The sequence below is a fragment of the Giraffa tippelskirchi genome, chromosome 4, assembly GCF_054371585.1.
Source record: "Giraffa tippelskirchi isolate mGirTip1 chromosome 4, T2T-mGirTip1v1.2.pri, whole genome shotgun sequence".
NCBI classification, from domain to species: domain Eukaryota; kingdom Metazoa; phylum Chordata; class Mammalia; order Artiodactyla; family Giraffidae; genus Giraffa; species Giraffa tippelskirchi.
This window is the reverse complement of record NC_137278.1, coordinates 196,677,123-196,704,859: the sequence shown is the minus strand read 5'-3', so window position 1 is coordinate 196,704,859 and position 27,737 is coordinate 196,677,123. Positions and strand designations below refer to the sequence as shown.

The following is a 27,737-nucleotide window of genomic DNA, read 5'->3' as shown; positions in this document are numbered from 1 at the left end:
AACGGACGCCGAAGCAGTCCCCCCCCCCACCCCGTTATGGAGCCCTTCCGCCCTCAAGGGTAACTTCCGCCCTCACGAGGTCAATTTCCGGTCTGAGTACCGCGCCCGTCGAATCGCCTCGTCCCGGCGCACACTCTTCCCTGGCGGGGCGGCCGGGCGCGGGGCCGGAGGCGGCGTTGGCTGAGGGCGCCATTTTGCGTCCTCGCACAAACTTCCGTTCCCTGCAGGAGGGGGACGTGCGGGCGAGGAGACCTGTCTCTTTGGGTCTTTAATCCACAAAGAGCTGTTTTCAACAGCCGGGAAACGTGAAGCTGACGACCAGGGCAGGTGCCTTCTCCAGAGTCACGGTGCGAGGTGTAAATCCTGTTTCTGTTCACTCAGGCGAACGCCAACTCTCCAGGATTATGTTTTAACGTGGAAACAGCTCATTGTTTATAAATGCTGCTTGTAAGTACAAAGTACTCCTCACAATAAAGCTGCGACTCTCCTCACCTTTTGTAAGGGTTTCTGTCACTCCAGGACGTTCCCGCTTGCAAAGAGACAGAGTACTGCTTGCCTTGTCCTCCCGTGTTTGTTTCCATTTTTACTCGTTTATGTATGATGGTAACTGGCACAGAGCTGTCACAGCTGGGCCAGATGGATGCCAGCTATCACCCTGACCCGCGACAGCACAGTGACAAGTAAACTTCTCATCAGGATAGAAAGCCACCAAGTGCAGACAGGCCACCACACTAGGGACCCAGATGTCAGCGACCAGAACGGACGAGTGTTGGAGATCATTGTCACCCCTAAGCCACACATTCTTGATAATTATCAATGTCACATGGCATGTTTTTATGACATTTTCAGCCACATGTTTAAAAAAGGGCAAGGTGAAACCCCAGACATACTACTGAGCAGGTGGTACGATCTGGCCACAGAATCGAGATGATGTCCTACATCGCAAGCAGCAGGCCCTTGGATAATTTAATCTCCACGCCCAGTTCCTTCTCTACAAAATGACCATATAGAGTTGTTACTATGAGTGTGAGTATATCCTTCAAGAGAGTAAATTCTGATTGTAATACCTGTGATGAAGGTAGGGCTGTTAGTGTCAATTCAACAGTTAGCGAGAACAAGGGGAAAAAAGCAGTAAATATTCAGGAAACTAACAGACACCACCTACTTGGTCACGTGGTACATTCATTCCTGTCACACTACAGACTGAGACTCTCTCTGATGCCCACACAAGATCCTGTGCCCTAAACCAAGAGGCCTTCACTGATTATCCACACCCACCAGGTAACTAGCATGGGTGCCCAGCAGTCCCACAGACGATGGCCACATTGTTGGACGTGGGAGCTTTGTCACAGCTTTTTCAGTGCTTAAAGATCTTTAATTTTCAAAAAGAAATCTTAAGAGGTGATCTGGCCCAATCCCTTCATTTAACAGCTGAAGCAGCATCACCACCAACACTGGCTGATAGGAGAGCACCGGGGCTAAAGTCAAGGCTCCCCAACCACGCACTACTCCTCAGCACAACCATCCTGTCTTTCTTCAGTCCTAGTGATGGTGTCCACCACTGGAAACCTCTGGTTTTAGGTGACAGCTGAAGTTAGCACTGAGCCCTCGGATCCACAGGTCTTTCCAGGAGACTGTGCTTCCATTTTTTGGATGTGGTGGTTCATAGTGTCCTGTTAACGTATGATTGATACCCTGCTCTCACATACTTGGGCACTTGGTCCTCACCACAGGATTTGTCTGTAGGAACCCTCGTAAACCAAAGTTCAACTTCAGAAATTTCAAGGCTGTGTGGCCTTCTGTGGCTAGGGACACACACACACACAGCCCTATCGCACAGCATTCACTCTTACTACACACACACTACTGTCAATCCTCCGTCCTGGCCTTGAATGCCTCTCCAGATAGCTATTTCCCCCATGCTTATACTCACATCAGTAGCTCCACTGCCTCTGATCCTTTTACACGAATTTATTTCTATACAAGGTTCTAAAAACACCCCTTGGTTTTGTACATAAGTTTTTCTTTTTTTGTCTTCATTTTAAATTGCTTTATAACAACTTGTTTCCTGATTTTTTTTTTTCCATTTTCTCTTTTCTCGGAAATCTGCCATGATTTAAAAAAAAAAAAAAAAAGACAAAAAAATGTTGCTGGCCAGGAGACAGGGTGGACAAAAACAAAAAGGGGACAAAAATAAACAAAACATCAAATATGAAAATTCTGAGATAATGCATTTATAAACACAGAAATGGTTACAACAAAGATGGCCGTGATGAGTGGGTATATATATATTTATATATATATATTTATATATAAATCCGTGTCCGGCAACTGACCGTGGCACCTAGGGAGCTAAGTCCAGTCTTTGCATTTGCCCTGAACTCTCCCTTCTCTGCAGCACTCCCTTGTGGGGTTTCATAAGGAACCCACAGCTCCTTAGGCTGGGGATTGGGAGACAGAGCACAGGGCATCAGCTGGCAGAGAAGGGGAGAGACTCCAAGGAAAACCATAACCCACACTTCTAAGCCACCTTGACCATTTTGGGGATCTCTGGCCCCTTGGGGACCACATCTCAGCCCTTGATCCCCCACCCCCAGACCTCCTTCTGGTATTAGGTAGAAGTAAAGTGAGGTCATGAGGGAAAGAAAATGGCTCCCAGGGACAGGGGTATGGGAGGAACCTCTGTTCTTTCGCAGGCAAGAGTAGAACAGGAGGCTGGCTGCATTTAGGGCTCCCTCCTCTCTGACATCCAGGAGGGCCAACCTCTAGTCCTCTTATCAGCCTGAGCTTGGAGGATCACGAGGGTGAGGAGAGAGTAAGTGCCCCGCTGGAATAGTCTCTATGAGGTCATAGCAAACCCCTCCCCTGAGCACCAACCCCCAATTTTAAAAGCTATGCTTAGGCAGGGAGGCTGCCGGATTACACTACCAGCTCAGTACTCCTCTGCCCATCGGGAGGGCTGACGTTCCTTCTGAAGAGGAGCTGAGAATAAGGATGGTATCCTGGGAAGGAAGGCCACGCCTGAGGCCCAAGGAGGTGGAGCTGTGGCCTGTCAAAGAAGAAGAGGACTTTTCCCACCGGGAGGAGCTGGAGAAAGGAGGGACCGGCACTTCCTCCCCCTCTTCCCAGTGGCCGGCAGCACAGGTCTCTACGAGCTGGCCAGGTGCTCCACCTGGATGGTGCTGGTGGTGACAGTGAGGCAGATGTCCTTGTGATGCTCCGCCGTCTTATAGGGGGTCAGGTCAAAGGAACACTGGGGTGGAGGGTTTGGGTTGCTGTCCCCACCACCCCCACCCTGGGGGGCTGCCCCAGGGGACTGGAAGTGTGGTGGCTGTGGCTGCTGTTGCTGTGGCTGCTGTGAAGCCTGAGAGGCCTGGGCTTGAGCTTGAGCTTGAGCTTGGGCCTGGGCCTGGGCCTGGGCCTGCGCTTGAGCTTGGGCCTGGGCCTGGGCCACCGCTGCTGCTGCTGCCGCCGCCTGCACCTGCTGCTGGAGATCAGGAGGGTTGTGTTTGCGCATGTGTTTCATCAGGTACGTTTCCTGGGGGAGATGGAAAAGGAGTTGAGGGGAGAAAAGGAGGGCTGTTACTTTGCTTTAAATGAACAACATGGATATAGAGGTGTTCTGGAACCTCGCAGGTCCTCCCCTGAAGCCATTTTCAGGGCTCACTACTGGGTGGACAAGAGAGGGGGACCTTTATTGAGTCACTGTGGGCATTCAACTGGTGCAGGGAATGCTGTCATTTTCTCCAAGATTTCTTAATGGAACAACCTGAACACCTTTTTCTAGAGTCTAATGTGCGTGTGTGTTAAGCCGCTTCAGTGTCTTGACTCTTTGCAACCCCATGGACTGTAGCCCACCAGGCTCCTCTGTCCATGGGATTCTCCAGGTAAGAATACTGGAGTGGGTTGTCATTTCCTCCTCGAAGGGAGCTTCCCGACCCAGGGATAGAACCCGCGTGTCTTACATCTCCTGCGCTAGCAGGCAGGTTCTTTACCACTAGCGCCACCTGGGAAGCCCCGGAGTCAAATGAAAAGGTCTAACTGAAATCTCATTTCTCAGAATTTCAAGGTGCTTTCTTTTGTCTATGTCTAAGAAAAACGAAGAATCACTGCTGAGCAGTCGATCCAGGCTTAAAGGACCAGGCATCCTCTACATTCCTCAGCTCTGTGTCTTTTCACTTCGGTTCTCTTTGCTGATTCTGGCAAGTTAGAGCAAGGGAGTGGGCGTGGTCAGAGCTCTCTATCAGAAAGGTGGGGTGCAGTGACTTGAGGCGGGTCGGGGGAGCGCTCACCGACGTGTACGCCCGGCTACAGATGGTGCAGGTGTACACCTTGGCATGCTTCACTGTGTGCGTGGAAAGGTGCACCTCCAGCGAGGTCGCGTCTGTGTACGCCCGGTGACAATTGTGGCACTTGAAGGGTTTATCTTTGTTGTGCTGCCGCCTGTGGGACTGAGAAAATTGGGAGAAATGAGGATGGGTGCGCCAGACTCTGCCCTCCCGCCTCCTTGACCTTAATGGAAAGCCCTGAGTTTGGCGCCAGGACTCTTGGCCTCTGCTTCTGTCCACAGACAGTAGAAACCGATTCACATGTAACCTCAGGAGGCACCAGCTAAGAGAAGCAGCACCCCTAGGGCAGCAAGCACCAGGGTCCCAAAAGTGAGACTGGCAGCTATGCTGGGGCCATTCATTCAGGGGTTCTCAAAGAGAGGTGTGGGGATCACTGGGGAACATCAAGACCTCTCAGGGGGCTGCCAGGTCAAAAGTATTGTCAAAACAGTGGCAATAAGACAGTGTTTGCCTTTTCGTGATCATTCTTTCCTGACTGCACAGAGATAACGTGATGTCTAATATGGAATAGAATAAACACAGCACAAAGAGTCCCTTCATCTTCCAGTGAGCCAGACGTTAGAGAGGAAGCACAAAACAATGCCATTCTTCTCAATTTTCTTTTTGGTGGGCGGTGGGGGGAGGATTTAGAGATACTTATGCTGATGTGCAACGGGGTGTGTTATTTTTATTTTTTTTAATTTTTAAAATTTATTTAAAAAAAAATCTTTTAGCTGAGACACACAGCACGTGGGATCTTAGTTCCCTGACCAGGGATCAAACCCACACCCCCTGCATTGGCAGTGCAGTCTTAACCACTGGACCGCCAGGGAAGTCCGTTTGTTCCTTTTATAAACAAATTACTGAACAGTTTTTCAGTTTGATAATCTCTGTAATTAGGTGTTATTACCCACATCAACAAAAGCTCTTTGGGTTCCTCGATGACTGTTAAGAGTGTAAAGGGTCCTGAAAAAGTTTGACAACCACTGGCTGGTGACACGGCACCTCAACCCCCAAGTCTCAGACTTCAGGCCCTCTGTGGACGGTGGAGCAGTTACCTGCAGGTTGGAGAGCTGTGTGAAGGCTTTCTCGCAGCCTGGGTGTGCACATTTGTACGGCCTGTCCCCGGTGTGGATTCTGCACGGGATGAGAGGAGAAAGGGAGAGGACGTCAGCGAGGCCGCTCAGGGACCAGCGCCTCAACAGGCCTTCTTGGGGAACACGGCGCGGGTCTCCAGGAGGCGCCAGCTCAGGCCACGGGCCCAACTTCTGCTCGCTGCCCATGCCACACGGCTCAAGCTGGGCTCCTTTGCGGGAAGGGGAAGGCTGGGGGCCTGGTAGTCAAGGGACAGTCAGGCCACAACCTGGCAGTCGAGGCAGTTCCCACAGTAATCATTCCTCACGAACATTCAGAAACATAAGATAAACAAAACAGTGAGAAGAAACACAGGACACCTCTCCTGTGGTCCCCAACACACAGCCAGAAACTATCACTTCAACCTTAGCACCACTCCCAGAGAAAATTCTGGTGTCAAAGAAGAGCACAGAGTTATGCGAACTGTGAAGGGCAACACGACACTGGAAGCTCCTGGGGTTCTGCCTAGTTCTGCCCTAACAGCAGGAAATGCCCAGGTTAGTACAAATCTGACCTCTTCAAACACTACAGGGCCCTCTGCTGAGGCAAGCTAAGGAGTTGACCCTTGCTCCTCGGCAGGGACTTCAGAAGCATCTCTGTGACCGGGTGCTTTTCGAGACCACGGGTGTAAAAATCCTGAAAACCTCGCAGGATGCGTCTCCTTGTGAGGAAAGCCTGATTCCTCCTCTTCGAGAAGCCAGCTGTGGGACCACTTTAAGGGGAATTGCCACCTCCAGAAACAGCCGGGAGAGGAAGCCTATGGCCAGCAAGACCCTGGACTCCAGCTCAACTTGAGATCCCATCGAAGGTCATCAGGTCTTCCAAATGCAGGCTCACCTCCTCCGGGCTACTCGAGGATCACGGGACAAACTGCACATCCTCATGGGGTAGGAGCCTTTTTGTTTCGTTGTGCACATTTGGGATGTGTTCTGTTCTGTACTCCTGGCCTCCCTGGGAGCCTTGCGTGGTGCTGTCGGTGTCGCCAGGCTGGTAGCTGGCTGAAGTCTCATTCTACCTCCCATTCATAGTTGGTGCCCAAAGGGCTACAGGGATGGTCTTGTCCAACCAAATGTCCTCGAGGAGAAAATCTTGCCAGATGTGTGCACTTGCCAGGTGTTTCCAGGCAGGTGGATGAGGGAAGGACTTGTCAGCTCTGCTCCCAGTGGGTTTCCTTCTCCCTCAGATCAGGGAATGGCCCACAGTCATTGCATCTCCTCGGCACCGCTTCTGACCCACAAAGGTAGATCTCTGAGTGTCCACCGGTGTCTCCAGTCTTGCGTGGTCTTCCTCCCCGGTGCCAGCTCTCTCCTCCAGCTGGGTCTCTCCCCCGCCCCCCGCATGCGGGTTGTTGTGTGTGTCCGGGGCGGGGGTGGGGAGGGCATGCCAGCGGGGCGGGGGCAGTAGCCTGCCACTCTCCCTTACCGTGTGTGCTGCTGGAGGTGGGAGAGCTGGCGGAAGGCCTTCTGGCAGTAGGAACAGTTGTAGGGCTTGGCCCCCGAGTGGATACGGAGGTGCTGGGCCAGGTAGGAGGTGTTGGCGAAGGTCTTGGAGCAGTGCGGGCACTTGTGGGGCTTGATGATCTCCGTGTGCACCTTGGAGTGGATCCTGCCGGAGAGGAGAGGAGGGAGGGGGAGGAGGGAGCGGCTCGACACCACGGGCTCAGCTCTCCGCTGGGTGCAAGGATGCTGCTTGATGGACGAGAGCACCCCGCCTCCCTCCCCCCTGGAGAGGCTGCTGAAGAGGACACCCGCGTCTACGCTGTTGCTGATCTTAAATCGGTGGCTACAATAGCAGTGAGATGATGAAGAGCGGCACCCCTGGCTCCAGTAACCTTAAAGAATTCCGGCTCATCAGCCCTCCACTTTGGGCCAAGGTCACACACTCACCACAGACACCCTGCTTCCACACAGTAATCTGAACAAAGACCACCACCGCCTGCTGCCCATGGACCTGAGGCTGAATGCGCACCTTCGCTCTGACCTGAAGTATATAGTAAGAGCAGGGCCTGCTCTGCAGATTTCCAAACACAGACACAGAGAGAAACCGCACAGATGGGTCCAGTCTCTGGCGCCAGAGAGCACGTCTCCAGGCTCCACCCCGCCCAAGCTGCAGGGACATGGCATTAGTTTTCACAAACAGCAATGGGAGAGTTGAGGCTCCCAGGGGCAAGGTGGAAAAGGACACAGGAAAACACATGGACAGAGGTGGAGGAGGTGCTGGCCATGCGGCCTCAGGGTCCACGCTTTAGGGGGAGGGTACTGAGAGCAGCCTTACCGGGTGTGCTGCTGGAGATGAGAGAGCTGGCGGAAGGATTTCTCACAGAAGTTACAACTGTAGGGCTTGGCCCCTGAGTGGATACGGATGTGCTGGGCCAGGTAGGAGCTGTTGGCGAAGGTCTTGGAGCAGTGTGGGCACTTGTGGGGCTTGGTCTCGGTGTGGGACTTGGAGTGGATCTGCATCTCCGACTTCGAGTAGAAGGTCAGGGAGCACATCCGGCACCTGGGCCAAGGGAGGGCAGCGGTTAGGACTCTGTCCACCGAGCAGGCATGGCTGAGCCCGCCCCTCCACTGCCAGGGACGCCAACCCCTCTGATCTTTCCTGTGCCAACCGCACCGCAGGCCCTCCAGAGGAGGGGCTCTATTTTATCTATCCTGACAGCCTACGCTTCCAACACAGCCCGGCACAATGTGAGTATTTAATTCAAGTGTTTGCTTAATGCCTAGACTCCCCAGTGTGTACATAAACAAGAATTCAACCAGGTGAGATAGGAAAACCTTATGACCGGCCCTGGGCCCACGTGGATTCACCTCACGCTTGTCTTCCTTCTGCCTGTAACTTGATTTCAGACTTTTAAAGAACCCCTTCCTCCAGGGTCCCATGGTGAAAGGATATTCCTCAGGTAACCCTCCAGCTCCTGAGAGGACAGCGAGGACAAACTAACTAGGTTCCCCAGAAGGACTTTTCTCCTGTCTCCTCAGATTTTCTCCTACTTCCTGTCTGACAGTGAATCTAGATTCCTTCCAAGAGGGACAGGGTGGAGAAATAGCGGGATTACTTGGAGGGGGCCTTCCCCAACCCTGAGTCTGGCCTCCACCCTGTATCCAACGCTCTACCCACTACCCCACCCCCAGCCCCTCGCCAGTCAGGTGAGAACTACTTCTGCAGTGAGCCAAGGAAATTGCTGGAGTGGGTTGTACCCCTCAAACATTCAGGAGAAGACGACTGGCAAAACACTGAGCTTCCCGCTGAACCTGTACTTGGAGCCAATGCCAGCACCTCAGGTTGACATCAGCAGCATCTGAGTGAACTTGCACTCGTCACCTGAGCTGGCAATCCTTCTTCCTACTTACACTCCCCAACAATATCAAATAAGGAGGCCTGTGGGCAAGATAAGTCACAGCTGTTTATACTTTACTGGGAAAAAGCTATGTAGTCTCTACATGAGCTGGAACCCTATCACTCCTGAACTCAGCAGCATACGACGTGGGCTGCCAGCGAGGGCCGCATCCTGGGAGCCAGGGCAATCTGGACCTCTGCTCTGGGTCTTCCTTCATGAAGAGGAGCTCAGGGATGGTGAAGGGGGATTATGCTTCTTTTCTGATCCCAGGAGAATTTTCAGAGAATAATTAAGATGGGGACTAAAAAGAACTCTTGAGCTCCTCAGAGAACATGAGACCCTAGTGAGTTGAGGATACAGTTCCTGTATTAATGCTTCCACTAAAATGCCCATCGGTAAGGCTAATTTCTATTCTCTAGTTGCCTGAAAACTCTGAAGGAAATCCAATTACTAGCTGACCAACCCCTTGCTGTTGTCTGGGATATCCACCCACTGTGTGTGTGTGTGTTATCTGTGTGTGCGTGTGGGGGGTTGCTGTTTATAGTTAGCAGGGTCCAACAGAAGTCTAGACACCTGGGCTCTATGCAGGGTTCAGTTACAGACCTGCTTGTCAGTCTAGACGTCGATTTTCTGGTCTGTAAAATGGAGAGAGAAATATCTGCCCTTCAAAGACCCAGAATGGTCAACAGTAAGCCAAGTGTTCTCCAGTAATAGAATTGCATTAACGTTAGCAGCACCAGTGCTGGACGAGCTCACGCTACTCTATGTTTCACTAAGACCGAGGTTAAAAACTAGACATGTTGTCACCTGGAGGAGAAACTGCACTAAAGTTACAAAATAATTTCCTTCCACCACTAAGACTTCTCAGATAGGTGGAAAGACACACCCACTCATGTTAACTCCAATGAAACCTCATTAGTTTGCATGTGAAAAACACATAACTGTACCCTTCATCTAGAATTAATTATAAAAAAGAGAAACAAGCATCTTCATCAAAGTTTTCAACTAGGGAAGATCTGCCAAACTTAAATTCATCAAAAATGGACTGGCAACAAAATGTGCCATCTCCAGACAGGTTAAGTGTCATACAGATGATTGTGATAATAACTCAATACTAAGAGTAGCAAGGAGAGATAAGAAAGCCTTCCTCAGCGATCAGTGCAAAGAAATAGAGGAAAACAACAGAATGGGAAAGACTAGAGATCTCTTCAAGAAAATTAGAGATACCAAGGGAACATTTCATGTAAAGATGGGCTCGATAAAGGACAGAAATGGTATGGACCTAACAGAAGCAGAAGATATTAAAAAGAGGTGGCAAGAATACACAGAAGAACTATACAAAAAAGATCTTCAAAACCCAGATAATCACGATGGTGTGATCACTCACTTAGAGCCAGACATCCTGGAATGGGAAGTCAAGTGGGTCTTAGGAAGCATCACTACGAACAAAGCTAGTGGAGGTGATGGAATTCCAGTTGAGCTATTTCAAATCCTAAAAGATGATGCTGTGAAAGTGCTGCACTCAATATGTCAGCAAATTTGGAAAACTCAGCAGTGGCCACAGGACTGGAAAAGGTCAGTTTTCATTCCAATCCCAAAGAAAGGCAATGCCAAAGAATGCTCAAACTACTGCACAATTGCACTCATCTCACACGCTAGTAAAGTAATGCTCAAAATTCTCCAAGCCAGGCTTCAGTAATATGTGAACCGTTAACTTCCAGATGTTCAAGCTGGTTTTAGAAAAGGCAGAGGAACCAGAGAACAAATTGCCAACATCCGCTGGATCATCGAAAAAGCAAGAGAGTTCCAGAAAAACATCTATTTCTGCTCTACTGACTATGCCAAAGCCTTTGATTGTGTGGATCACAGAAAACTGTGGCACGTTCTTTAAAAGATGGGAATACCAGACCACCTCACCTGCCTCTTGAGAAACCTGTATGCAGGTCAGGAAGCAACAGTTAGAACTGGACATGGAACAACAGACTGGTTTCAAATAGGAAAAGGAGTATGTAAAGGGTGTATATTGTCACCCTGCTTATTTAACTTATATGCAGAGTACATCATGAGAAATGCTGGGCTGGATGAAGCACAAGCTAGAATCAAGATTGCTGGGAGAAATATCAATAACCTCAGATATGCAGATGACACCACCCTTATGGCAGAAAGTGAAAAAGAACTAAAAAGCTTCTTGATGAAAGTGAAAGAGGAGAGTGAAAAAGTTGGCTTAAAGCTCTACATTCAGAAAACTAAGATCATGGCATCTGGTCCCATCACTTCATGGCAAACAGATGGGGAAACAGTGGAAACAGTGTCAGACTTTATTTTTGAAGGCTCCAAAATCACTGCAGATGGTGGCTGCAGCCATGAAATTAAGACGCTTACTCCTTGGAAGGAAAGTTAGACCAACCTAGATAGCATATTAAAAAGCAGAGACACTACTTTGCCAACAAAGGTCCATCTAGTCAAGGCTATGGTTTTTCCAGTAGTCATGTATGGATGTGAGAGTTGGACTATAAAGAAAGCTGAGGGCCGAAGAATTGATGCTTTTGAACTGTGGTGTTGGAGAAGACTCTTGAGAGTCCCCTGGACTGCAAGGAGATCCAACCAGTCCATCCTAAAGGAGATCAGTCCTGGGTGTTCATTGGAAGGACTGATGCTGAAGCTGAAACTTCAATACTTTGGCCACCTCATGCGAAGAGTTGACTCACTGGAAAAGACCCTGATGCTAGGAAGGACTGGGGGCAGGAGAAGAAGGGGACAACAGAAGATGAGATGGTTGGATGGCATCACCGACTCGACGGACATGGGTTTGGGTAAACTCCAGGAGTTGGTGATGGACAGGGAGGCCTGGCGTGCTGCGATTCATGGGGTCGCAAAGAGTTGGACATGACTCAGCAACTGAATTGAACTGAACGGGAGTTAATAGATGCCATCTGCTATTGTGCCTGAATTAGGCCCTTTAAAAAAAAAAAAACAACACATATTATTCATTGATTTATTTGGCTGCAATGGGTCTTAGTTGAGGCATGTGGGATCTAGTTCTCTGAACAGGGATCGAACCCGAGCCCCCTGCATTGGGAACAGAGTCTTAACCACTGGACCACCAGAGAAGTTCCATGAATTAGGCCCTTTAAACACACGGTTTCCACTCCTCACAACCACCTGGCAAGCACTGTCCTGTTTTACAGACAGGAACACATATGCTCACAAAGGTGAAGCCATTTGCCAGAGGACAACCCATGATTCATTCTCACCTGACCTAAGACTCCTCACTCTAGAGGGATCGAGGGAGAACTAGATCACTGCAGCATCTGCCAGAAACATTTAAACACTAAAACTACAGGGAAGCTTAGGTGACCATTAACGTACCTCCACCTCCGAAATCCTCTGAAGCCAAATAAGTACAAATCTAATGCCAGGTGTGGGGGGGGGGGGAGAAACCCGACTAGGAGAGCTGTGGCAGTGGGCAGGATAGGAAGGCCAGTGTCCGTGTCACCGGGCACACAACTCCAGAGGCCACTGTGAACACCTGATGCCACAAGGGTGCCCCCGTGGAGGCACGCAAGGCCATGGCCTTGGTTACAAGAACAGCTTTGAATTAACGACTCTTTTTCCCCCTAAGATGATCAAAAACATTTGGATACTCGGACTTCCCTCAGAACATTTCCACAAGAGATGAGGGCCAGGATGAATCTGCCCATTTTACAGATGGGAATAGAGAGCGAGAAATAAGCTGACTTGTCCAGAGAAAAAGAACCCAATTCCCTCAATGTCCAGTCAAATGCTATGGACCACAGAGTGGTCGTAGTTGACCCACACGTGGATTGCAAACGGGATTCTTCGTGATTAAAGAGATTCCTCTGGCACCTCAGAGTTCTGAGTTTCTGAAGCAATTCCATTTACCTATAACATAGTTGTGGTGTCGGTTTAGTTTCTCAGTTGTGTCTGACTCCGTGACTCCACAGACTAGAGTTCGGCAGCCTACTCTGTCCATGGAATTTCCCAGGCAAGAATACTGGAGTGAGTTGCCATTCCCTTCCCCAGGGGATATTCCCAGCCTAAGGATTTAGTCCCCCGTAAATTAACAGTTCCCTTTAGCCACCTGGAGGTGGGGCTGGTCAAGAATTCCAAAAACACTGAGGGTGTGGGAAGTCCTGTCATGGCTGCCCTCCAATTGTAAGCTCACATTTCTTTGCACATGCAATGTGAGAAGTCCAGAAACAGCTCTTACGTGGGTCCAGAAAGCATATGAGAAACCATGGCAGAATCAGAGGACCCCGATCCCCATGAAGGGCCCCCCAGTGTCAGGGAGCCCTCCCATCATTTGTACAAGGAACGGATTCATTGAGCTGTGGCTCTGTCACAATGACCTCACTTTAAGCAAATACATAAAAACCCAGATTTGTACAAACTAAATTTAAAAGGGATTTTCATTTTATGAAATATATAAACGATGCCTTTAAATGAATCAAGCTTGTCAAGTACCTTTATGATATGACATGATGTAAACATTTTTCAGGAACACTTTTACTGTATAAAGTGGGGTACACCTGCAATAATAAAGCTGCAGTGAACTTTCAGGTTATGAGCTGGAATTCTGCAGTGCTCAATACTTTCTGCAGAGCACAGCAACACTCCCCTCATTCTGATTTACAAAGATAGCTTTTAAATGCTTTGAACTCTCCATGGTAGAAACGTATAACACATAAAAAATAAACAAATGCTACGTGATGACCATTTCTTATCTGTTTTGAAGTTCCCAACATTTCAAATCTTATCTGATATATACTCCCAATGACTGGGAGGCATAAACAGAATTCTCCCCATTTTACAGATGAGGAAACTGAGGCCCAGAGAGGGGAAAAGGACTTGCCCAGGGTCACACAGCAAGTTCGTGGTGGAGCCGGGAACTGAATCCATGAGCCCAAGGCTCTGTCCATTTCCTGTGCCGCAGTTCCCTTCGCTCCTAAAATGGGAACAACATTGCCCATCTCGGTACGCTAAGGACAGACCCAGTCTCCCAGCCATGCACGTCTGCCCGTCTGCATCAAAGCTTCGACAGTGGTTATTCCACTCTTACACTGGGGCTAAACTCCCCGAACCCTCTAGGGCCCTTGATAGTTCTCAAGGGGAATAAAAGATTTCCAACTTTCAAAGGGTAGGGAGTTCAGATAATGTAATTATTTTCATATAGTATCACATGCAAATATGCTTAGAATGCTTTTTGGCAATGGGCAATTTAAAGGAAGTAGGAGATGAAAAGAACTTCCATGAATGAGAAAGTGAGCAAACAGCCATTTAATAGGTGAATATTCCACAGGGGGGAGGGGAGGGATCCTATTTGCTCCACCTTTTAATATAGACCCCTCCCATCATCCTGTCATCCCAACCATGCAGGGTCAGGCAGGCTCAATGCTCAAACAGGGCCCACAAACTGGTGAGTGGTACACAGGTTAAGGCTAGCTGCTTAACCAGAAAAGTTTCTTGGAAAAAAAGGAATGGAAAATATAGAAAGCATAAAGGAGATGGAGACAAGAGTCTTGAACCTAGTCTAAAGCCTCATAACAAGACAGAGATTCCATTATGTCACCCCCAAATAAGTCAATGCTGACAACCCCCAAAAATGAAAGGGCAAAATGGGTCTGCCTCCTGGGGAAGAGGCCCCAGAGAATGGCCAGCAGCTCCATCTTCCTCCCCCTCAACTGAACGCCTGACATGCATATGGATCTGAGGTGGAAGCTGCCAGAGCGCCAAGCCTGACGGGGCAGGGAAGCTGAGAGCGCGGCACCCCCTCCAGCCCTCGACTCTTCCCTTACCTGTAGGTCTTGCCGTCTTTCTGATGGTCATCGTCGTCCTCAGGGGAGAGGACATAAGGGTCATTCATCTCGGGCAGCCCCGACTCCAGCATCCGCTTCTTCTTTCGGCCCCGGGGGGGCTTAGCGGCCACCACAGTGCCGCCGCCGCCACCGCCGCCGCCGCCTTCCTCGGTGAGGGTCGACGCTACCTTCTTAGAGAGGTCGGGGACCACCTGCAGGGCTTGTGAGCCAGGGGGAAGAGCTGAGACAATCATGGGAGCCGAGATGGGGAAGGTCTGAGCCGACGTGGCTGTGGTCACGAGGGAGCCTGAGGGGGACGTGATAACCAGGCCGGGACCTAGGATTGCGAGAAAAAGGAGATGGTGTCATGTTGTCTGGTCCTCACCCTGGTCCTACTTCATTTTCCCCAGATCATTGTCTATGTAGCCCCTCACCACCGTCCCCCCACCCAGAGTATACAGGAAACCCCAAGCCCTGTAGAAAAACAACGGTCTCCTAACCCCTGTCCCCACCCCGCCCCGGTAACAGTGAGATTTACCCCTTGATTGACTCCCTTCTCTTCTCCACCTCTGAGAACAGGAGACTCCTTGATTCAGAGAAGGAAAGAATGTCACCTCCTCAAAAGCAGGGACCGCATCTTCTACTTCTTTGTTTCCCCCACAATGCCTAGCGCATTGCTAGGCACACAGTAGGCATTTAATAAAGATTTGATTGAGGAATCAAAACACGTATCCCACTCCCCATGTCCCCGGCGCCCTCCAGCCTGGGGTACTGATCGCGGAAGATCAACACCTCAGATTGGAGATGAGCGGAGGTGCTCACCGGCGGTCATCAGTCCTGTCGATGGCACGGGGACCACCGTGATGTTCTGGGTGACCGACGCCTGGCTGTGTGGGGTCAGCTGGTCTGACTTGGACTCTGTGTCCATGCTGATGCCCGAGGGCAGGGATACCGAGGCAGGCACTGTCAGCAAGGTGGGGTAGTGGGGCGGAGCCAGCCCACAGCCCTTCTCTGGCAGCAGCTGATCCTTCATCTTGTTGATAAACATTGTGTTCTCAATCTAAAAGGAAAGGAAGGGGACAGCGACCTTTGAGGGAGGGTCCAGCCCGATGCTCCGTTAGCACCCTGCTTTGTGGAGACCAAAAGACGGTGGTTAATAGCTGCACTTCCAGAGATTAGCTGAGTGGAAATGCTATATAATCCTGGGGAGACAGCACAGGATTTATCTTGCTTCAGCATCCAAAGTCACAGAACTCGCTACTCAGAGCTGACAGAAATACACAAGGGAGCCAACCACCACCTACCTGTCCTGAGACCGTGGGGATTGAAGGCCAGAAGTACGGGTTAGAATTGAAGTGAGATTCTTCCATTCTACCTGAAGATGGAAAGAGACACCACGTCACAGGCAGGAATAACTTGAACCAGCTCAGCAGTGGGGAGAGGAGCAGAGGAGCTCCTGGTCTCTTCCCACAGGGCTGGGAATGAGGCCTCAGACCTGACACACGGGGACCCATGGTCAGGGCCCTCAGCACTACATCCGCATCCAACTGAAGCTCCCAGGATCAGACACTGGGGAGAGAGCTCGTTTACCCACACGGTGCTTCACGTAGCCCAAAGAAACAGAACTGGTATTGGTTTCTTTTGCTGACAAGAAGAGAAACTGAAGTCATGGCCTTCCGTGGTGCTGCTAAGTTGCTTCAGTCATGTCCGACTCTGTGTGACCCCATAGATGGAAGCCCACCAGGCTCCCCTGTCCCTGGGATTTTCCAGGCAAGAATACTGGAGTGGGGTGCCATTGCCTTCTCCACCTTCCATGGTGGCTCAGTGGTAAAGAACTTGCCTGCCAATGCAGGCAACACAGGTTTGATTCCCGGTCTGGGAAGAGCCCACATGCCACAGGGCAACTAAGCCTGAGCGCCACAGCTACTGAGCCTGTGCTCTAGAGCCTGGGAACCGCGACTACTGAGGCCACGCGCCCCAGAGCCTGTGCTCCGCAACAAGAGAAGCCACCGCAATGAGAAGTCCACGCACAACTAGAGAGTAGTCCCCACTCATCGCAACTAGAGAAAAGCCCTTGTAGCAACAAAGACCAAGCACAGACAAAAATAAATAAAATAGGATACCAGAAATTAAGAAGAAAGAGAAAGAAACTGAAGTCCTTCCATGAGAGAGGAAGGCAGGGGCCCACGTACACACAAAGCAGATCACCGACTGGGTTGAAAAGAGCCGGGGCATCTATCCTTGCTCCTCTCCCTTCATCCCTCAAATCCATCTTCTTTGAAATAAAAAAAATTTCAAGGGTTCCAATCCACATGTCTATAGGTCATATAGCTTGAAAACGATCTTGGTCAGAACACAATGCCCAAGAAAATTAAAGAATGGAACTGATAAGAATCAGAATCACAGTATTTTGGGGCTCCATAAGATATCTGGGAGCCTTGCCCCCACAGATCTCCTCAAGGTGTAAGAACAAACTCAGTGCTGCACTGGGTAGCACACACCCTGGACTGAGCAGCGAGAACATGCGGTAACCAGTTTGCTTTTTAAATATATATTTATTTGTCTACACTGTGTCTTAGTTGTGGCTCGAGGGACCTTTGCTGCAGCATGAGGAATCTTTAGTGGCAGCATGTGGGATCTAGTTCCCTGACAGGGGATCAACCATGGGAATGTGGAGTCTTAGCCACTGAGCCACCAGGTAAGTCCCTGGAGTATGCAGTTTTAAAAGGGGTGCTAACTCCAGCAGTAGCAGCAGGACCCCGGATCGCCACCTAAAGGAACTGAGAACAGGGACTCTGGTGGGCCAGAACACACATACATTACCAGACCCCTCTGAATTCAGTTCTCAAACACTGTGCCTCTACAAGCTCAAGTTCTCTGCTTGCAGATGACACGTGAGCTTAAAACCCTGGGAGTGAGGAATAAGAAAAAAAGAAAAGGAATCCCTTAGAATCACACTGCAAGTCACCGATGGGTCTGAAACCCAGGCAAGGGATCCCACCATTCACTTTCTTGTTACCGTTTTTATTTTAATATATTGTTTTAATTGGGGTGCAGCTGACCCACCGCTTGCTTTCACACTCTGATCACTCTTCCTGGCAAGGCTTAATTGCAGGCTGCTGGTCCACAGTAGCTTCCCAAAAGCCTGGACCAGGAGACGTCCAGGGCAGCAGAAGCAGGTGAAGGGGAAAGAGGAGAGCGCTGGGAAGGGACATGAGGAAAACGGGAAGAAACATGAACACCTGCTCTGGGCCAAGAGCAATCAAGCTCCAGAAGGGGCGAAAGACTCGCAGGAGGCATTGACTTATAGCCACGGTCCTGCCAAGAACACACTGGAGGTGGACACCAGGGATACCAATAGCTGGAGGGGAGACGGTACAGAAACCAGGTCCCAAGAGGTGACTAAGCAAACCAGCAAAGTTCTCCAACAAGGGAGGTGGAGCCAAAGATCTCACTCAAACGTAACCCTGTTCCTCAGCCTCTGAGAAGTCTCAGCACACTTACTGTTCTATTGAACAACACTCTCAATTTTCTTAAAACCTGTGAGGGGAAACAGAAGTGAATTTCAGCCTATTCGTTCTCCAGAAAGGAGAGGACAGGAATGCACCAAATCTGTGGCAACCACAGCTTCACATGAGAGGCTAAACCTGAAATGCCCCGAGGGTCAAGCACAGGCAAACCCTGCTCCCTGAGATATAAATACAGTAAAACCGGACACTCTCCACCCAGGTGCTACCCGCTTGCCCACCAGTGCTGGTTTATAAAGGGAGGGCCCTCTGCAGGCATTCGAAGTTGAGAAACAATGAGATCACAGCATCAGGGGATCCAATTTGGCCCAGCTTTGGGGAGAGGCAGGGGCCACATCTTGAACTTGTTTCCCAACTCTATAACACAGGGCCCCCCATCTCCTAGTAAGCAATTCTGTACTTAGCGAATTCAGTGACAGCAGCCAGATCTTGAAAGCCATGCCCAGGGCTCCAACTTGAATCTAAGCCCCCACCATCTTTCTGGCTAAGAGACAGGCTGGTGAAATAGACAAGGGTGGTGACTATGCTGGAAATGAAGTAGAGAATTAGGCTGGCAAGTAAAGGAAAGGTGAGTCTGGGACTTCCCTGGCGGTCCAGTGGTTAAAAATCTGCCTTGCACTCAGGGGATGTGGGCTCGATCCCTGGTCGGGGAACTAAGATCCCACGTCTCGGAGCCACTAAGCTCGCACCACAACTACTGAGCCCACATGCCACAACTAGAGTCTGCAACGCAACAGAAGATTCTACATGGCGCAAGGAAGGTCCCCAGTGCCTCGACTGCGACAATCCAGCCAAACAAATAATAAATACATAAAATTAAAAAAAATTGTTTTTAACAAAGGAAAGGAGGGTCTAATTATAATTTCCTCCTAAAGAGTCAAGGAAGTCAACTCATTATGGATGTGACAATGTAGGGGGGAGGAACTGAGAGCCTGAAAATAAGGTTTTCCTCTGACAGGATTCCTGCGCACGAGGCCCCCTGTATCTCCAAACTACATTCATTCATAGTCACCTCTTGGAGCTCCAGAGAAGCGGTTTTTGGGTCAAACGTGGCCTGTCGGTTCTTACACAGAGGCGCCAAGTGATCTGGTGGACGGTATCACCACCGCCATTAGCACTGATTAAGTGCCGACTGTGTTCAAGGAACTGTTCAGAGCACTTTACAACCATTACACCATTTAATCCCACAACAATCTTATGAAGCAAGATACCGCAATCCCTGTTTTTTTTTCTTAAAAATTTTTATTGACATAGTTATTTCCAATGTGATGTTACCCATTTTTCAAATGAGGAAATTGGAGGCAAACAGTAAACAGCAGAGCAGGCATCTGAACCCAGGACCAAAGAGCAAGCTGGGAAAGGGTCCTAGGTGAGACCAGCTCTAGTACATGCTCTCTCATACTGCGGGTGATTCACGACTCAAACTTTAGACTATTTCCAGGGATGGACTATACACTGTGCAGGTAGTTCTCAATAAATGCTTTCAAAAATGAAGTTTTCAGGGAATTCCCTGGCAGTCCTGTGATTAGGATGCTGCACTTTACTGCCATGGGCCTGTGTTTAATCTCTGGTTGGGGAACTAAAATCCCAGAAGCCCCGGCTCAGCGAAAAACAAACCCCAAAATGAAGTTTTCAATCACGCAAAAGGCAGTGAAAGATGATATTCACCTGGCCACCAAGATAAGGGATTTTAGAATGATGGAGTCTGAGTTAAAAGGCCAGACAAATGGAATAGAGGCCCCTCCACCCCTCACCTCATACTCTGTTCCCTCGCTCTGCTCTAGTCCTTAAAAGAACCAAGCTGCAGATCAGAACCGTGGCTGTTCCCAGGACAGAATGATAAACGTGACTGTGGGCTTCTGATAAACATATTGGCCCAAAAAGAGGGTACACGGGGAGCCCTGCTCACCCAACTAGAAGCAATACTTGCTGGCAGGGTGACACCTGAGAAGGGTCAATACTGTCCTGATGAGGCCGACTTACATCTCTGTATCCTTGACCTGAGATCAGATAGAGGCCAAGAAGGAAAACTGCTGCCAGAAGACATGTCAACGGCGCCCCCTGGGGTTGTGTCACAGGGTGCCCCGGCCGGTGCCAGGTCACTCAAATACCTGCCAACTGTTGTTTTACCTCTTCTCCTTTCTACTCTCTATGGTGCACAAAGGAACTTCCACCAAACCATCCTGACATCCACACAGGCGTATGTCAACAGTCTTAAAACCCAAAGAAGGTAATGATATTACAGAGAAACTTCATCTCCATACAGAGCGCCTGGGTTTTTTTGTTGTTGTTTCTTTTATTTTTTGTTTTCTATTTTGGCTGTGCTAGAAAGCTGGTGGGATCTCAGTTCCCAGACCAGGAATAGAACCTGGGACAGGGTACTGACAATGCCGAATCCTAACCACTAGACCACCAGGCAACTCCCCATAGAGCACTAATTTAGATGATTATGCCAATATATTAAAAACAAAAGCAAACAGAACAGGTGACCCTAGACTGGGAAGGAAGCGGAAGACTTCTATCACAGTCCCAAAGTGCAGGAAAGAAGGAAAACACAATATGTGGAAAGAAGATGTTGGCAGATTGAAAATCTGGGTTGTAATTTCAACTTTACTACTGCACCATGCCTCCACTGTTCACCAGTGAGAAGCTGGAGAGCACGTTTTTTTCAAGAGTTCAGGAAACTACATATTCCTCTTCCAATCTCAAAAGAAACTGTGGAAGACTGAGGAGGTGAAAACAACATCCTCTCACCCAACCAACCTTTAGGAAATCATGAAATACACCAACCAAATTTAGTAGCCAGAGGATGGACCAAGGAATCAAGGCTTCCAGAATCTATATCTGGCCCTACACATCAGTGGATGACTGAATAATTTACTACTCAATTAAATTTCTATTTGGGTAGAGGATGGAAGAGTATAACCCCCTTAAAACAAATTCATAAGACATATGAAGATGAGATAGAGTCAACACAAAAAAGAATAAAATGCTCGAAGTATTCCTAAAAAGAAGAGTTAGAGAAATACTTCCATGTGATGAGGACTAGTAGTGACAATTAGTAGAAATTACATAAAAGTTCCATAATTACAAAGGAACTATCCCAAAGTATCAGAACTATAGCCTCCAGCTTACTAATGACAACTAGAAGCACTAACAAGAGAGATGCAAAGAATAACTAACTCGAATTCAACTACAGAAAACTTGACACATGGATCTCAGACACTCCACTAACTGTTCCAAGATGCACAACTGCAGAAAGGTTGCAATATTAGTTAAGAACTTGAAGTGAAGAAGCACCAGGACCATTTTTCATTAGGAAACAAATCTTTTTCTCAAGTCCTAAGGGCCTTTGACAAGGGCCATCCCAACAGGATTTGGGGCCCTCCTACCATGAACTCTTCCAACTACAAAATAACTCAGAACAGGTTTATCCCAACTCTATTGGGAAAGACCAGCACACCAGGCCCAGAAAGACCGACAGAATCTCAAAGCCAGCAATCTTCTACCCCGGGGAACACTGGATCACTGCACCTGCACCCTGCAGGAAGGACACCATAGTGGTTCTCCTTGCCTTGCCTATTCCACCAGTAACTGACGGGCCTGGACAACATGAGGCAGGAAAGAAAAAAAGAAAAAGGCTGGAAATGAGAGAATATGCACCTAATATTTAATCATCAATTTGGCTCAGAAACCTACGGGGGAACACATTTTATAAACCAACCTGGAACTGGTTCTCAGAAGACACTTCTAGAATTATAAGCTCTGAATTCAAGCTCTTTGGGGTTGATATACTGTCATTTTCAGACCACCTGAAACCCAGTCACCATCAAGCCTCCTATTCTGAATTCTTTCAGACCTACTTCTGGGATCCATTTCATACAGTTTTATCCATTTTTACTTCAAACTACCCATGAATCAGTTCTTTTCCCCCATAACTACACCCTGCTATATATCGAATTCAAATAACCCCTTGTCACAGAATCGAATCATTCACCAGATCCACTCCAAACACTGATGCAATGTTAAAGACACAAATTTCACTCCAAACTCAGTTCTGCTTGTTCCAAACACATGAAGGCAATTCCATAAGCTATGCCACAAAGGCTACACTAGCAACTAGGGCCCATGTGTCCCCAAAGCAGAATACATCTCTCCTTTAGAAACAGTGCAACAATGCTTAGTGATTTCACTCGAGCATTTCACAACTCATTTGTGATGAGGACTGGTGGGAATGGAAGGTGATGGGGGTTACAGTGGCAACTTTCTGCACAGAACTTCCTGGGTATTCTCAAGAGATAACAGGAAGAGGCTGATTTTTCTCCCACAGCAAACCCGAGGATTACAATTACTATTACTTGGAAAATTCTGTCACGTTGTCCAAAAAAGGCCCATTTGATGATGACCCCCTTCTTCCCCCAAACCAGAAAAGCCATTAACCCCAAATTGTCTTACCCTCTCTCTCTCTTCCTCCTGTCGTCTTATTCCTTGTCCTTTCCAGGGCTCCTGAACTTTCTGTAAACAAATTGTCGGGGTTATAGGGGCCAGTGAGGATGCAGCCACCAGGGAACTGTGGAGAAGCTCAGGAATTCTTTGACTGTCAGCACTCAAGACTGGAGGGCAGGGAAATCCCCCACCCCACCCCTACCAACGGATCCAGAGATGCAAGGATACAGCAACAGGAGTGCAGAGCCACCCCTTATGTGGATACAAGGAAAACAAACCCAATTCCCAGCAACTGAGAACTCTACCACCACCGTGTGGGTTCCACCCCTGGGCTCAGACACTGGTTCTTCTAAGTTCCCGGGGGGTCCCCAGGTGACCAAGAGACAGAGAACAGAAGAGTTGGAAGAAGGGAAGGGTCTCTGCCTCCCGAGGATTGACTCAGAAGGCAAAGCTGAGGACTGGGGGGATGCACAAGGCCTTGTGTCAGGCACAGTGCCAGCTCAGGCCCAGGCACTTCCTCTGCCCCCACCCCCCCACTCTGCGAGGACTTCGCCCCTGCCTACCCAAGGCCCTGCGCCAAGAAGTACCTCCCTCAGCCTGCACAGTGGTCTAGCTACAGGAGTCCCCGGCTGTGCCCTAAACACCTTCTCTGCTCTGAGACAGCCCCTGGGCGCCTTCTCCTGAGGTCGGCCCCAACCCGTTCCTCAAAGACCCTTCTTTGGGACGCCCGTTCTTCCCCTCCAGGGAGCTGAACTCTGCCACCCACCAGACAGACACCCGCCCCCTAAACCCCCCCATTCCTCCCCATCGCCCGCTCCTCCACAACCACTTCCGGTTCCGGGACGGACACACGTACAGTCCCATCGTGGACCCCCCCTTCCCCGCCCCCCCCAAGGAAAAGGGGAGGGGGAAGGAGCAGAGAGCTCGGCGCGCGCCGGCTGCAGCGGCGGCGAGACTCACCAGGCGGCGGCGGCGGCTGCGGCGGCGCCAGAGCCGAGCCAGAGCGCGGGAGGGGCGGCGTTTGCTGGGAAGGAGGGAGCCGAGTGCGGTGGGAGGACCCGGAGGGGGCGAGGGGCGGGGGAGGGCGTCAGGCGAGCGCGCGGGCACGCACTTTAGGCGCGAGACAGACCCACACACTCACACGCAAGAATCGCGCGCGAGACACCCGCAGGGCGGGGGCGCGAGGCAGTGGGTGGCCCCCTCCCTCCCTCCCCTAACACTCACCCGGAAGTGGTGCTGCAGCTCGTGCTCCCGAGAACCCCGATTCCTCCACGCCCCCTCCCTCCTTCCCTCCCTCCCCCCACTGACTCGGAGTTGAGCCGCGGCTGAGAGAAGGCGGGAGCGCCGGAAACGAAAAGGGGGGAGGGAGGGAAATAGCAATGGAGGGGGGCGGCAATGGGGAAGGGGGGGAAATGCAAAGGTCGAGTCACTTCCGGGAGCGGCTAGAGGACATCCGGCGCGGCCCGGGCTCCAGCACATCCCGGGCGGAAGTTACGACTAGTAGGGGCGGAAGTAGCTTCTGCTCGGGGGACAGGGTAGACCTTTCAGGGATGTGACGGCACCGCGGAAGTGAAGGCAGGTTCTGCTAAGGAAAGGAGCCGAACCTTCAGAACAGCGGTCTCGGCTTCCGGAAGGGACTTCTGGGGAAGTGGGAGGGTGGGAACGCGACAGGTTCATGAATTATGCATCCAGGTAGGAGGGGAGGTTATGGATTCTTTAAAGACCGGTCCTGGTTCCCTAACCGCAGGGGGCGATAGGCTGACGTAGGGAGTTACTATTCTTTTTTCTTATATACTCTCAAGGATGTCTCAATGCTTTGAATATGCAGGAAAGGAGAAGAATGTGCCAGTAGTTTTCTGAGATCCCTCAGGGCCAAAGAGTAATAACTTCTCCCAACCATCAGAATCCGATCGCTGCCTGATCACACCCCTTACTCTCTTTGCTTTGGTCTCTTAAGTTCCTGTGGCACTTGTATCTCCTACTTAGGCGGCTTGGCTTTTAAATACTACAGTCGTCTCTCACTGATACTTTATTGTCTGTTGTCCTTCCACAGGAATATCGTCCCCACGAAAGCAGGCACTCTGAATTGTTCACTGCTGTGTCCTCGGAGCCTGGCACTTCGTAAGCGGTTGGTAAACGTTTGTTGCATCAGTGAACAATTCATGTGAACTCTCTCAGGAAGCCTTCCTTGGTTGTTCCAACCTGTAAGGGTCCCACGTTCACCAAATTTCAACAGCATTTGGTCCCTGCTCTTTTTAAAAAATTATTATATATATATATATATATATATATATATATACATACATATATATGTCATCCCCTGGAGAAGGGCACTGGCAGCCCATTCCAGTATTCTTGCCTGGAGAATCTCATGGACAGAAGAGCTTGGAAGCCTACAGTCCATGGGGTTACAAAGAGTCGGACACTACTGAAGCGTCTTAGTATGCACACATATGTTTGTATGTATATATGTGTGTGTGTGTGTGTCTGTGTGTGTGTGTTAATTGTTCAGTCGTGTCTGACTCTTTGCGACCCCATGGATTGTAGCCCGCCAGGCTCCTCTGTCCATGGGATTTTCCAGGCAAGAATACTGGAGTGGGTTGCCATTTCCTTCTCCAGGGGATCTTCCCGACACAGAGATGGAACCCCGGTCGCCAGCATTACAGGTGGATTCTCTACCAGCTGACCCGCCTCCCTGGTGGCTCAGAGATGTGGCCTGTGAAGAAGTTACTCCAAGCAGGGAACCCCATTAGCAATCCTCTTACTGTCATTCAGCTTAGCCATTTCATTCATTCATGAACAAAATTTATTGACTTTTATTGTGATTTATAGGGCTTCCCTGGTGGCTTAGCTGGTAAAGAATCCGCCTGCAATGCGGGTGACCCGGGTTGGGTTTGACCCCTGGGTCGGGAAGATCCCCTGGAGAAGGGAACTGCTACCCACTCGGGTATTCTGGCCTGGAGAATTCCATGGACTGTATATTCCATGTGGTCGCAAAGAGTCGCAAAGGACTGAGTGACTTTCACTTTCAATTTCTTTCATGTAACTTTTCGGCAAAATTGTCAGCAGCTCAGGAGGAACTGTTTCATACATGGTACCCTCCCACTGCTTTGCTGAGCACACAGTAGATGCTAAATAAATACATGTTATTTGAGTAAATGAATGCTGCCACCAGGCTGCCCCAGATCTGAGCTGAATCCCTCTGGGCTCAGCTCTGTTTTGAGTGAAACAGAATCAAACTGCCTCCTATTAGCAGTAATAGTTCCTTGCCTAGAGATCAAAATAACCTGTATAGGAATAACTGTAACGCCAAATTTTACAGATAATGAAACTAAGACTATAAAGACTTGTGATTTTTCCCAAGGTCACAGCAAGGAAGTAGCAAAAGACACCTAAAAATAAAAATTTCAATTAAATATTTAAAGAGAAGATAGGTATTTTTGGCTTATAACTATCATTTTAAAAGTGTCTGCTCTCTTAGAGGGAGACTCACAGACTTGGAAAACGGAACTCCTGGTTGCCAGGGGAAGGGATAAGTTAGGGACTTTAGGAAGGTCATGTACTCATGGCTATATTTAAAATAGACAACCAACAAAAACTTACTGTATAGCTCATGGAACTCTGCTCAATGTTATGTGCCAGCCTGGATGGGAGGGGGGTTTGAGGAAGAATGCTGCTGCTCCTGCTAAGTTGCTTCAGTCGTGTCCGACTCTGTGCGACCCCATGGACTGCAGCCTACCAGGCTCCTCCGTCCATGGGATTTTCCAGGCAAGAGTACTGGAGTGGGTTGCCATTGCCTTCTTCTTGAGGGAGAATGGATCCATGTATATGTGTGGCTGAGTCCCTTCACTGTTCACCTGAAACTATCACAACATTGTTAATCAGCTATACCCCAATACAAAAATGTTTTTAGTGTTAAAAAAAATAAATTTTTTTTTGAAGTGCTCTCTTTATCATATTTTGGGACTCTGTAATCAGCCTGTGTTAACCCAGGAGCAACAGTTGGCAGAATAAGGGTCTGAAAGGTGCAGATATGAACTGACCTAGTTGCTCTATGGGTTAGAGATGGATGATTTGAGAAACCTTGACTTTGGGGGCTGAGATAGAAAAGCGGGAGCAAAATGGCAGTAGTCACTGTTAAGTCCTGTTCTTTTCCTGTTTACAATAACTGGTACCCCTTTGGGCCTCGGTGTCTCCAATGTCAGCCCTGCTCCTCCTGCCCTTGGTGTAAGAAGCAAGTTTTAAGTGCTTTGAACTCCTTGGAGAAAAGCTTTAGAGAGGGAAATGTGGGGCGTAGGGGGGAGGAGGGCTGTTAATTTTAGCCTGGGGTTTTCCAGCTGGCACACTGTTTCCATCTTGAATCACTTCCACACCCTGAGCTCTGCCTGGGAGATCCCTCCTCCTGGGGGCTTCCCCACTCCCTGGTTTTGTCTGAGCCATAATGGTAAGCATTCCAGAAAAATGCTTAAGAGAAGTCTGGCTTAGTCATTTGATGAACAGCTCAGGAGGCAAAGGAAGCATAGAGATGAGAGATGCTGGTCCTGGTAGGTACTGATGTGCGGACTCCAAGAACCAAAGGGGTAGTATGGCCACTCTTTGTGTTCTTGGTCTGTGACTGAGCAGTGACTCTCGGCCATTTGCAGCCCTCCAGGACCTTCCCAGGCCCCATAGTTTCAGTTTCAACTCTACAAGAGATAAAGTTAGGATTCTTCTCCAGGGCCTCTTACTGGTTAGCTTGATAATGGGATGTAGTTTGGGATCATTCCTTAAGACAGGAATCCCTGGTGGCCCAGATGGGAGAGAATCTGCCTGCAGTGCAGGAGACCCAGGATGCATTCCTGGGTCAGGAGGATCCTCAGGTTGGGAAGATCCCCTGGAGAAAGGAATGGCAACCCACTCCAGTATTCTTGACTGGAGAATTCCATGGACAGAGGAGCCTGGCGGGCTATAGTCCCCGCCAGGGGGTTGCAAAGAGTCAGAAACGACTGAGCCACTAACATTCCTTAAGACTACTCAGAAGATGGAGACATCTTTCTCCTCTGTCCTTCCCCCACCATCTGACATTCCCTAGGGAAGGAGGGCATTTGGGGAGAAAGAACAGGTTAAGGATTTCCTGTTTCTTGCTGGTGTGTTTTAATTTATTTAAATT

General features: G+C 49.5%; 1 protein-coding gene across 12 annotated transcripts; it reads right to left on the bottom strand.

Annotated features, from left to right (window-relative positions):
• Positions 1–1,956: 1,956 nt before the first annotated feature.
• ZNF384 (zinc finger protein 384) lies at positions 1,957–23,917 on the bottom strand. 12 transcript variants are annotated; one of them, XM_081588131.1, is made up of 14 exons: positions 23,813–23,917; positions 23,549–23,612; positions 22,598–22,657; positions 15,920–15,990; positions 15,438–15,675; positions 15,154–15,201; positions 14,616–14,952; positions 13,673–13,765; positions 7,737–7,961; positions 6,885–7,067; positions 5,387–5,465; positions 4,293–4,451; positions 3,173–3,538; positions 2,215–3,049 (listed from the first exon to the last, which is right to left on the bottom strand). In XM_081588131.1, the coding sequence occupies exons 4-14, from the start codon at positions 15,983–15,985 to the stop codon at positions 2,933–2,935; spliced, it is 1,911 nt and encodes a 636-aa protein (XP_081444257.1). In that variant the 5' UTR covers positions 15,986–15,990; positions 22,598–22,657; positions 23,549–23,612; positions 23,813–23,917; the 3' UTR covers positions 2,215–2,932. The 12 variants fall into 12 exon arrangements, with proteins under 12 accessions (XP_081444247.1, XP_081444250.1, XP_081444249.1 ...); XM_081588121.1 differs by lacking the exons at positions 13,673–13,765; positions 23,549–23,612; positions 23,813–23,917 and adding exons at positions 1,957–2,106; positions 23,233–23,422 and having other exon boundaries at positions 2,929–3,049; XM_081588124.1 differs by lacking the exons at positions 13,673–13,765; positions 23,549–23,612; positions 23,813–23,917 and adding exons at positions 1,957–2,106; positions 23,176–23,414 and having other exon boundaries at positions 2,929–3,049.
• Between the last annotated feature and the right edge of the window lie 3,820 nt (positions 23,918–27,737).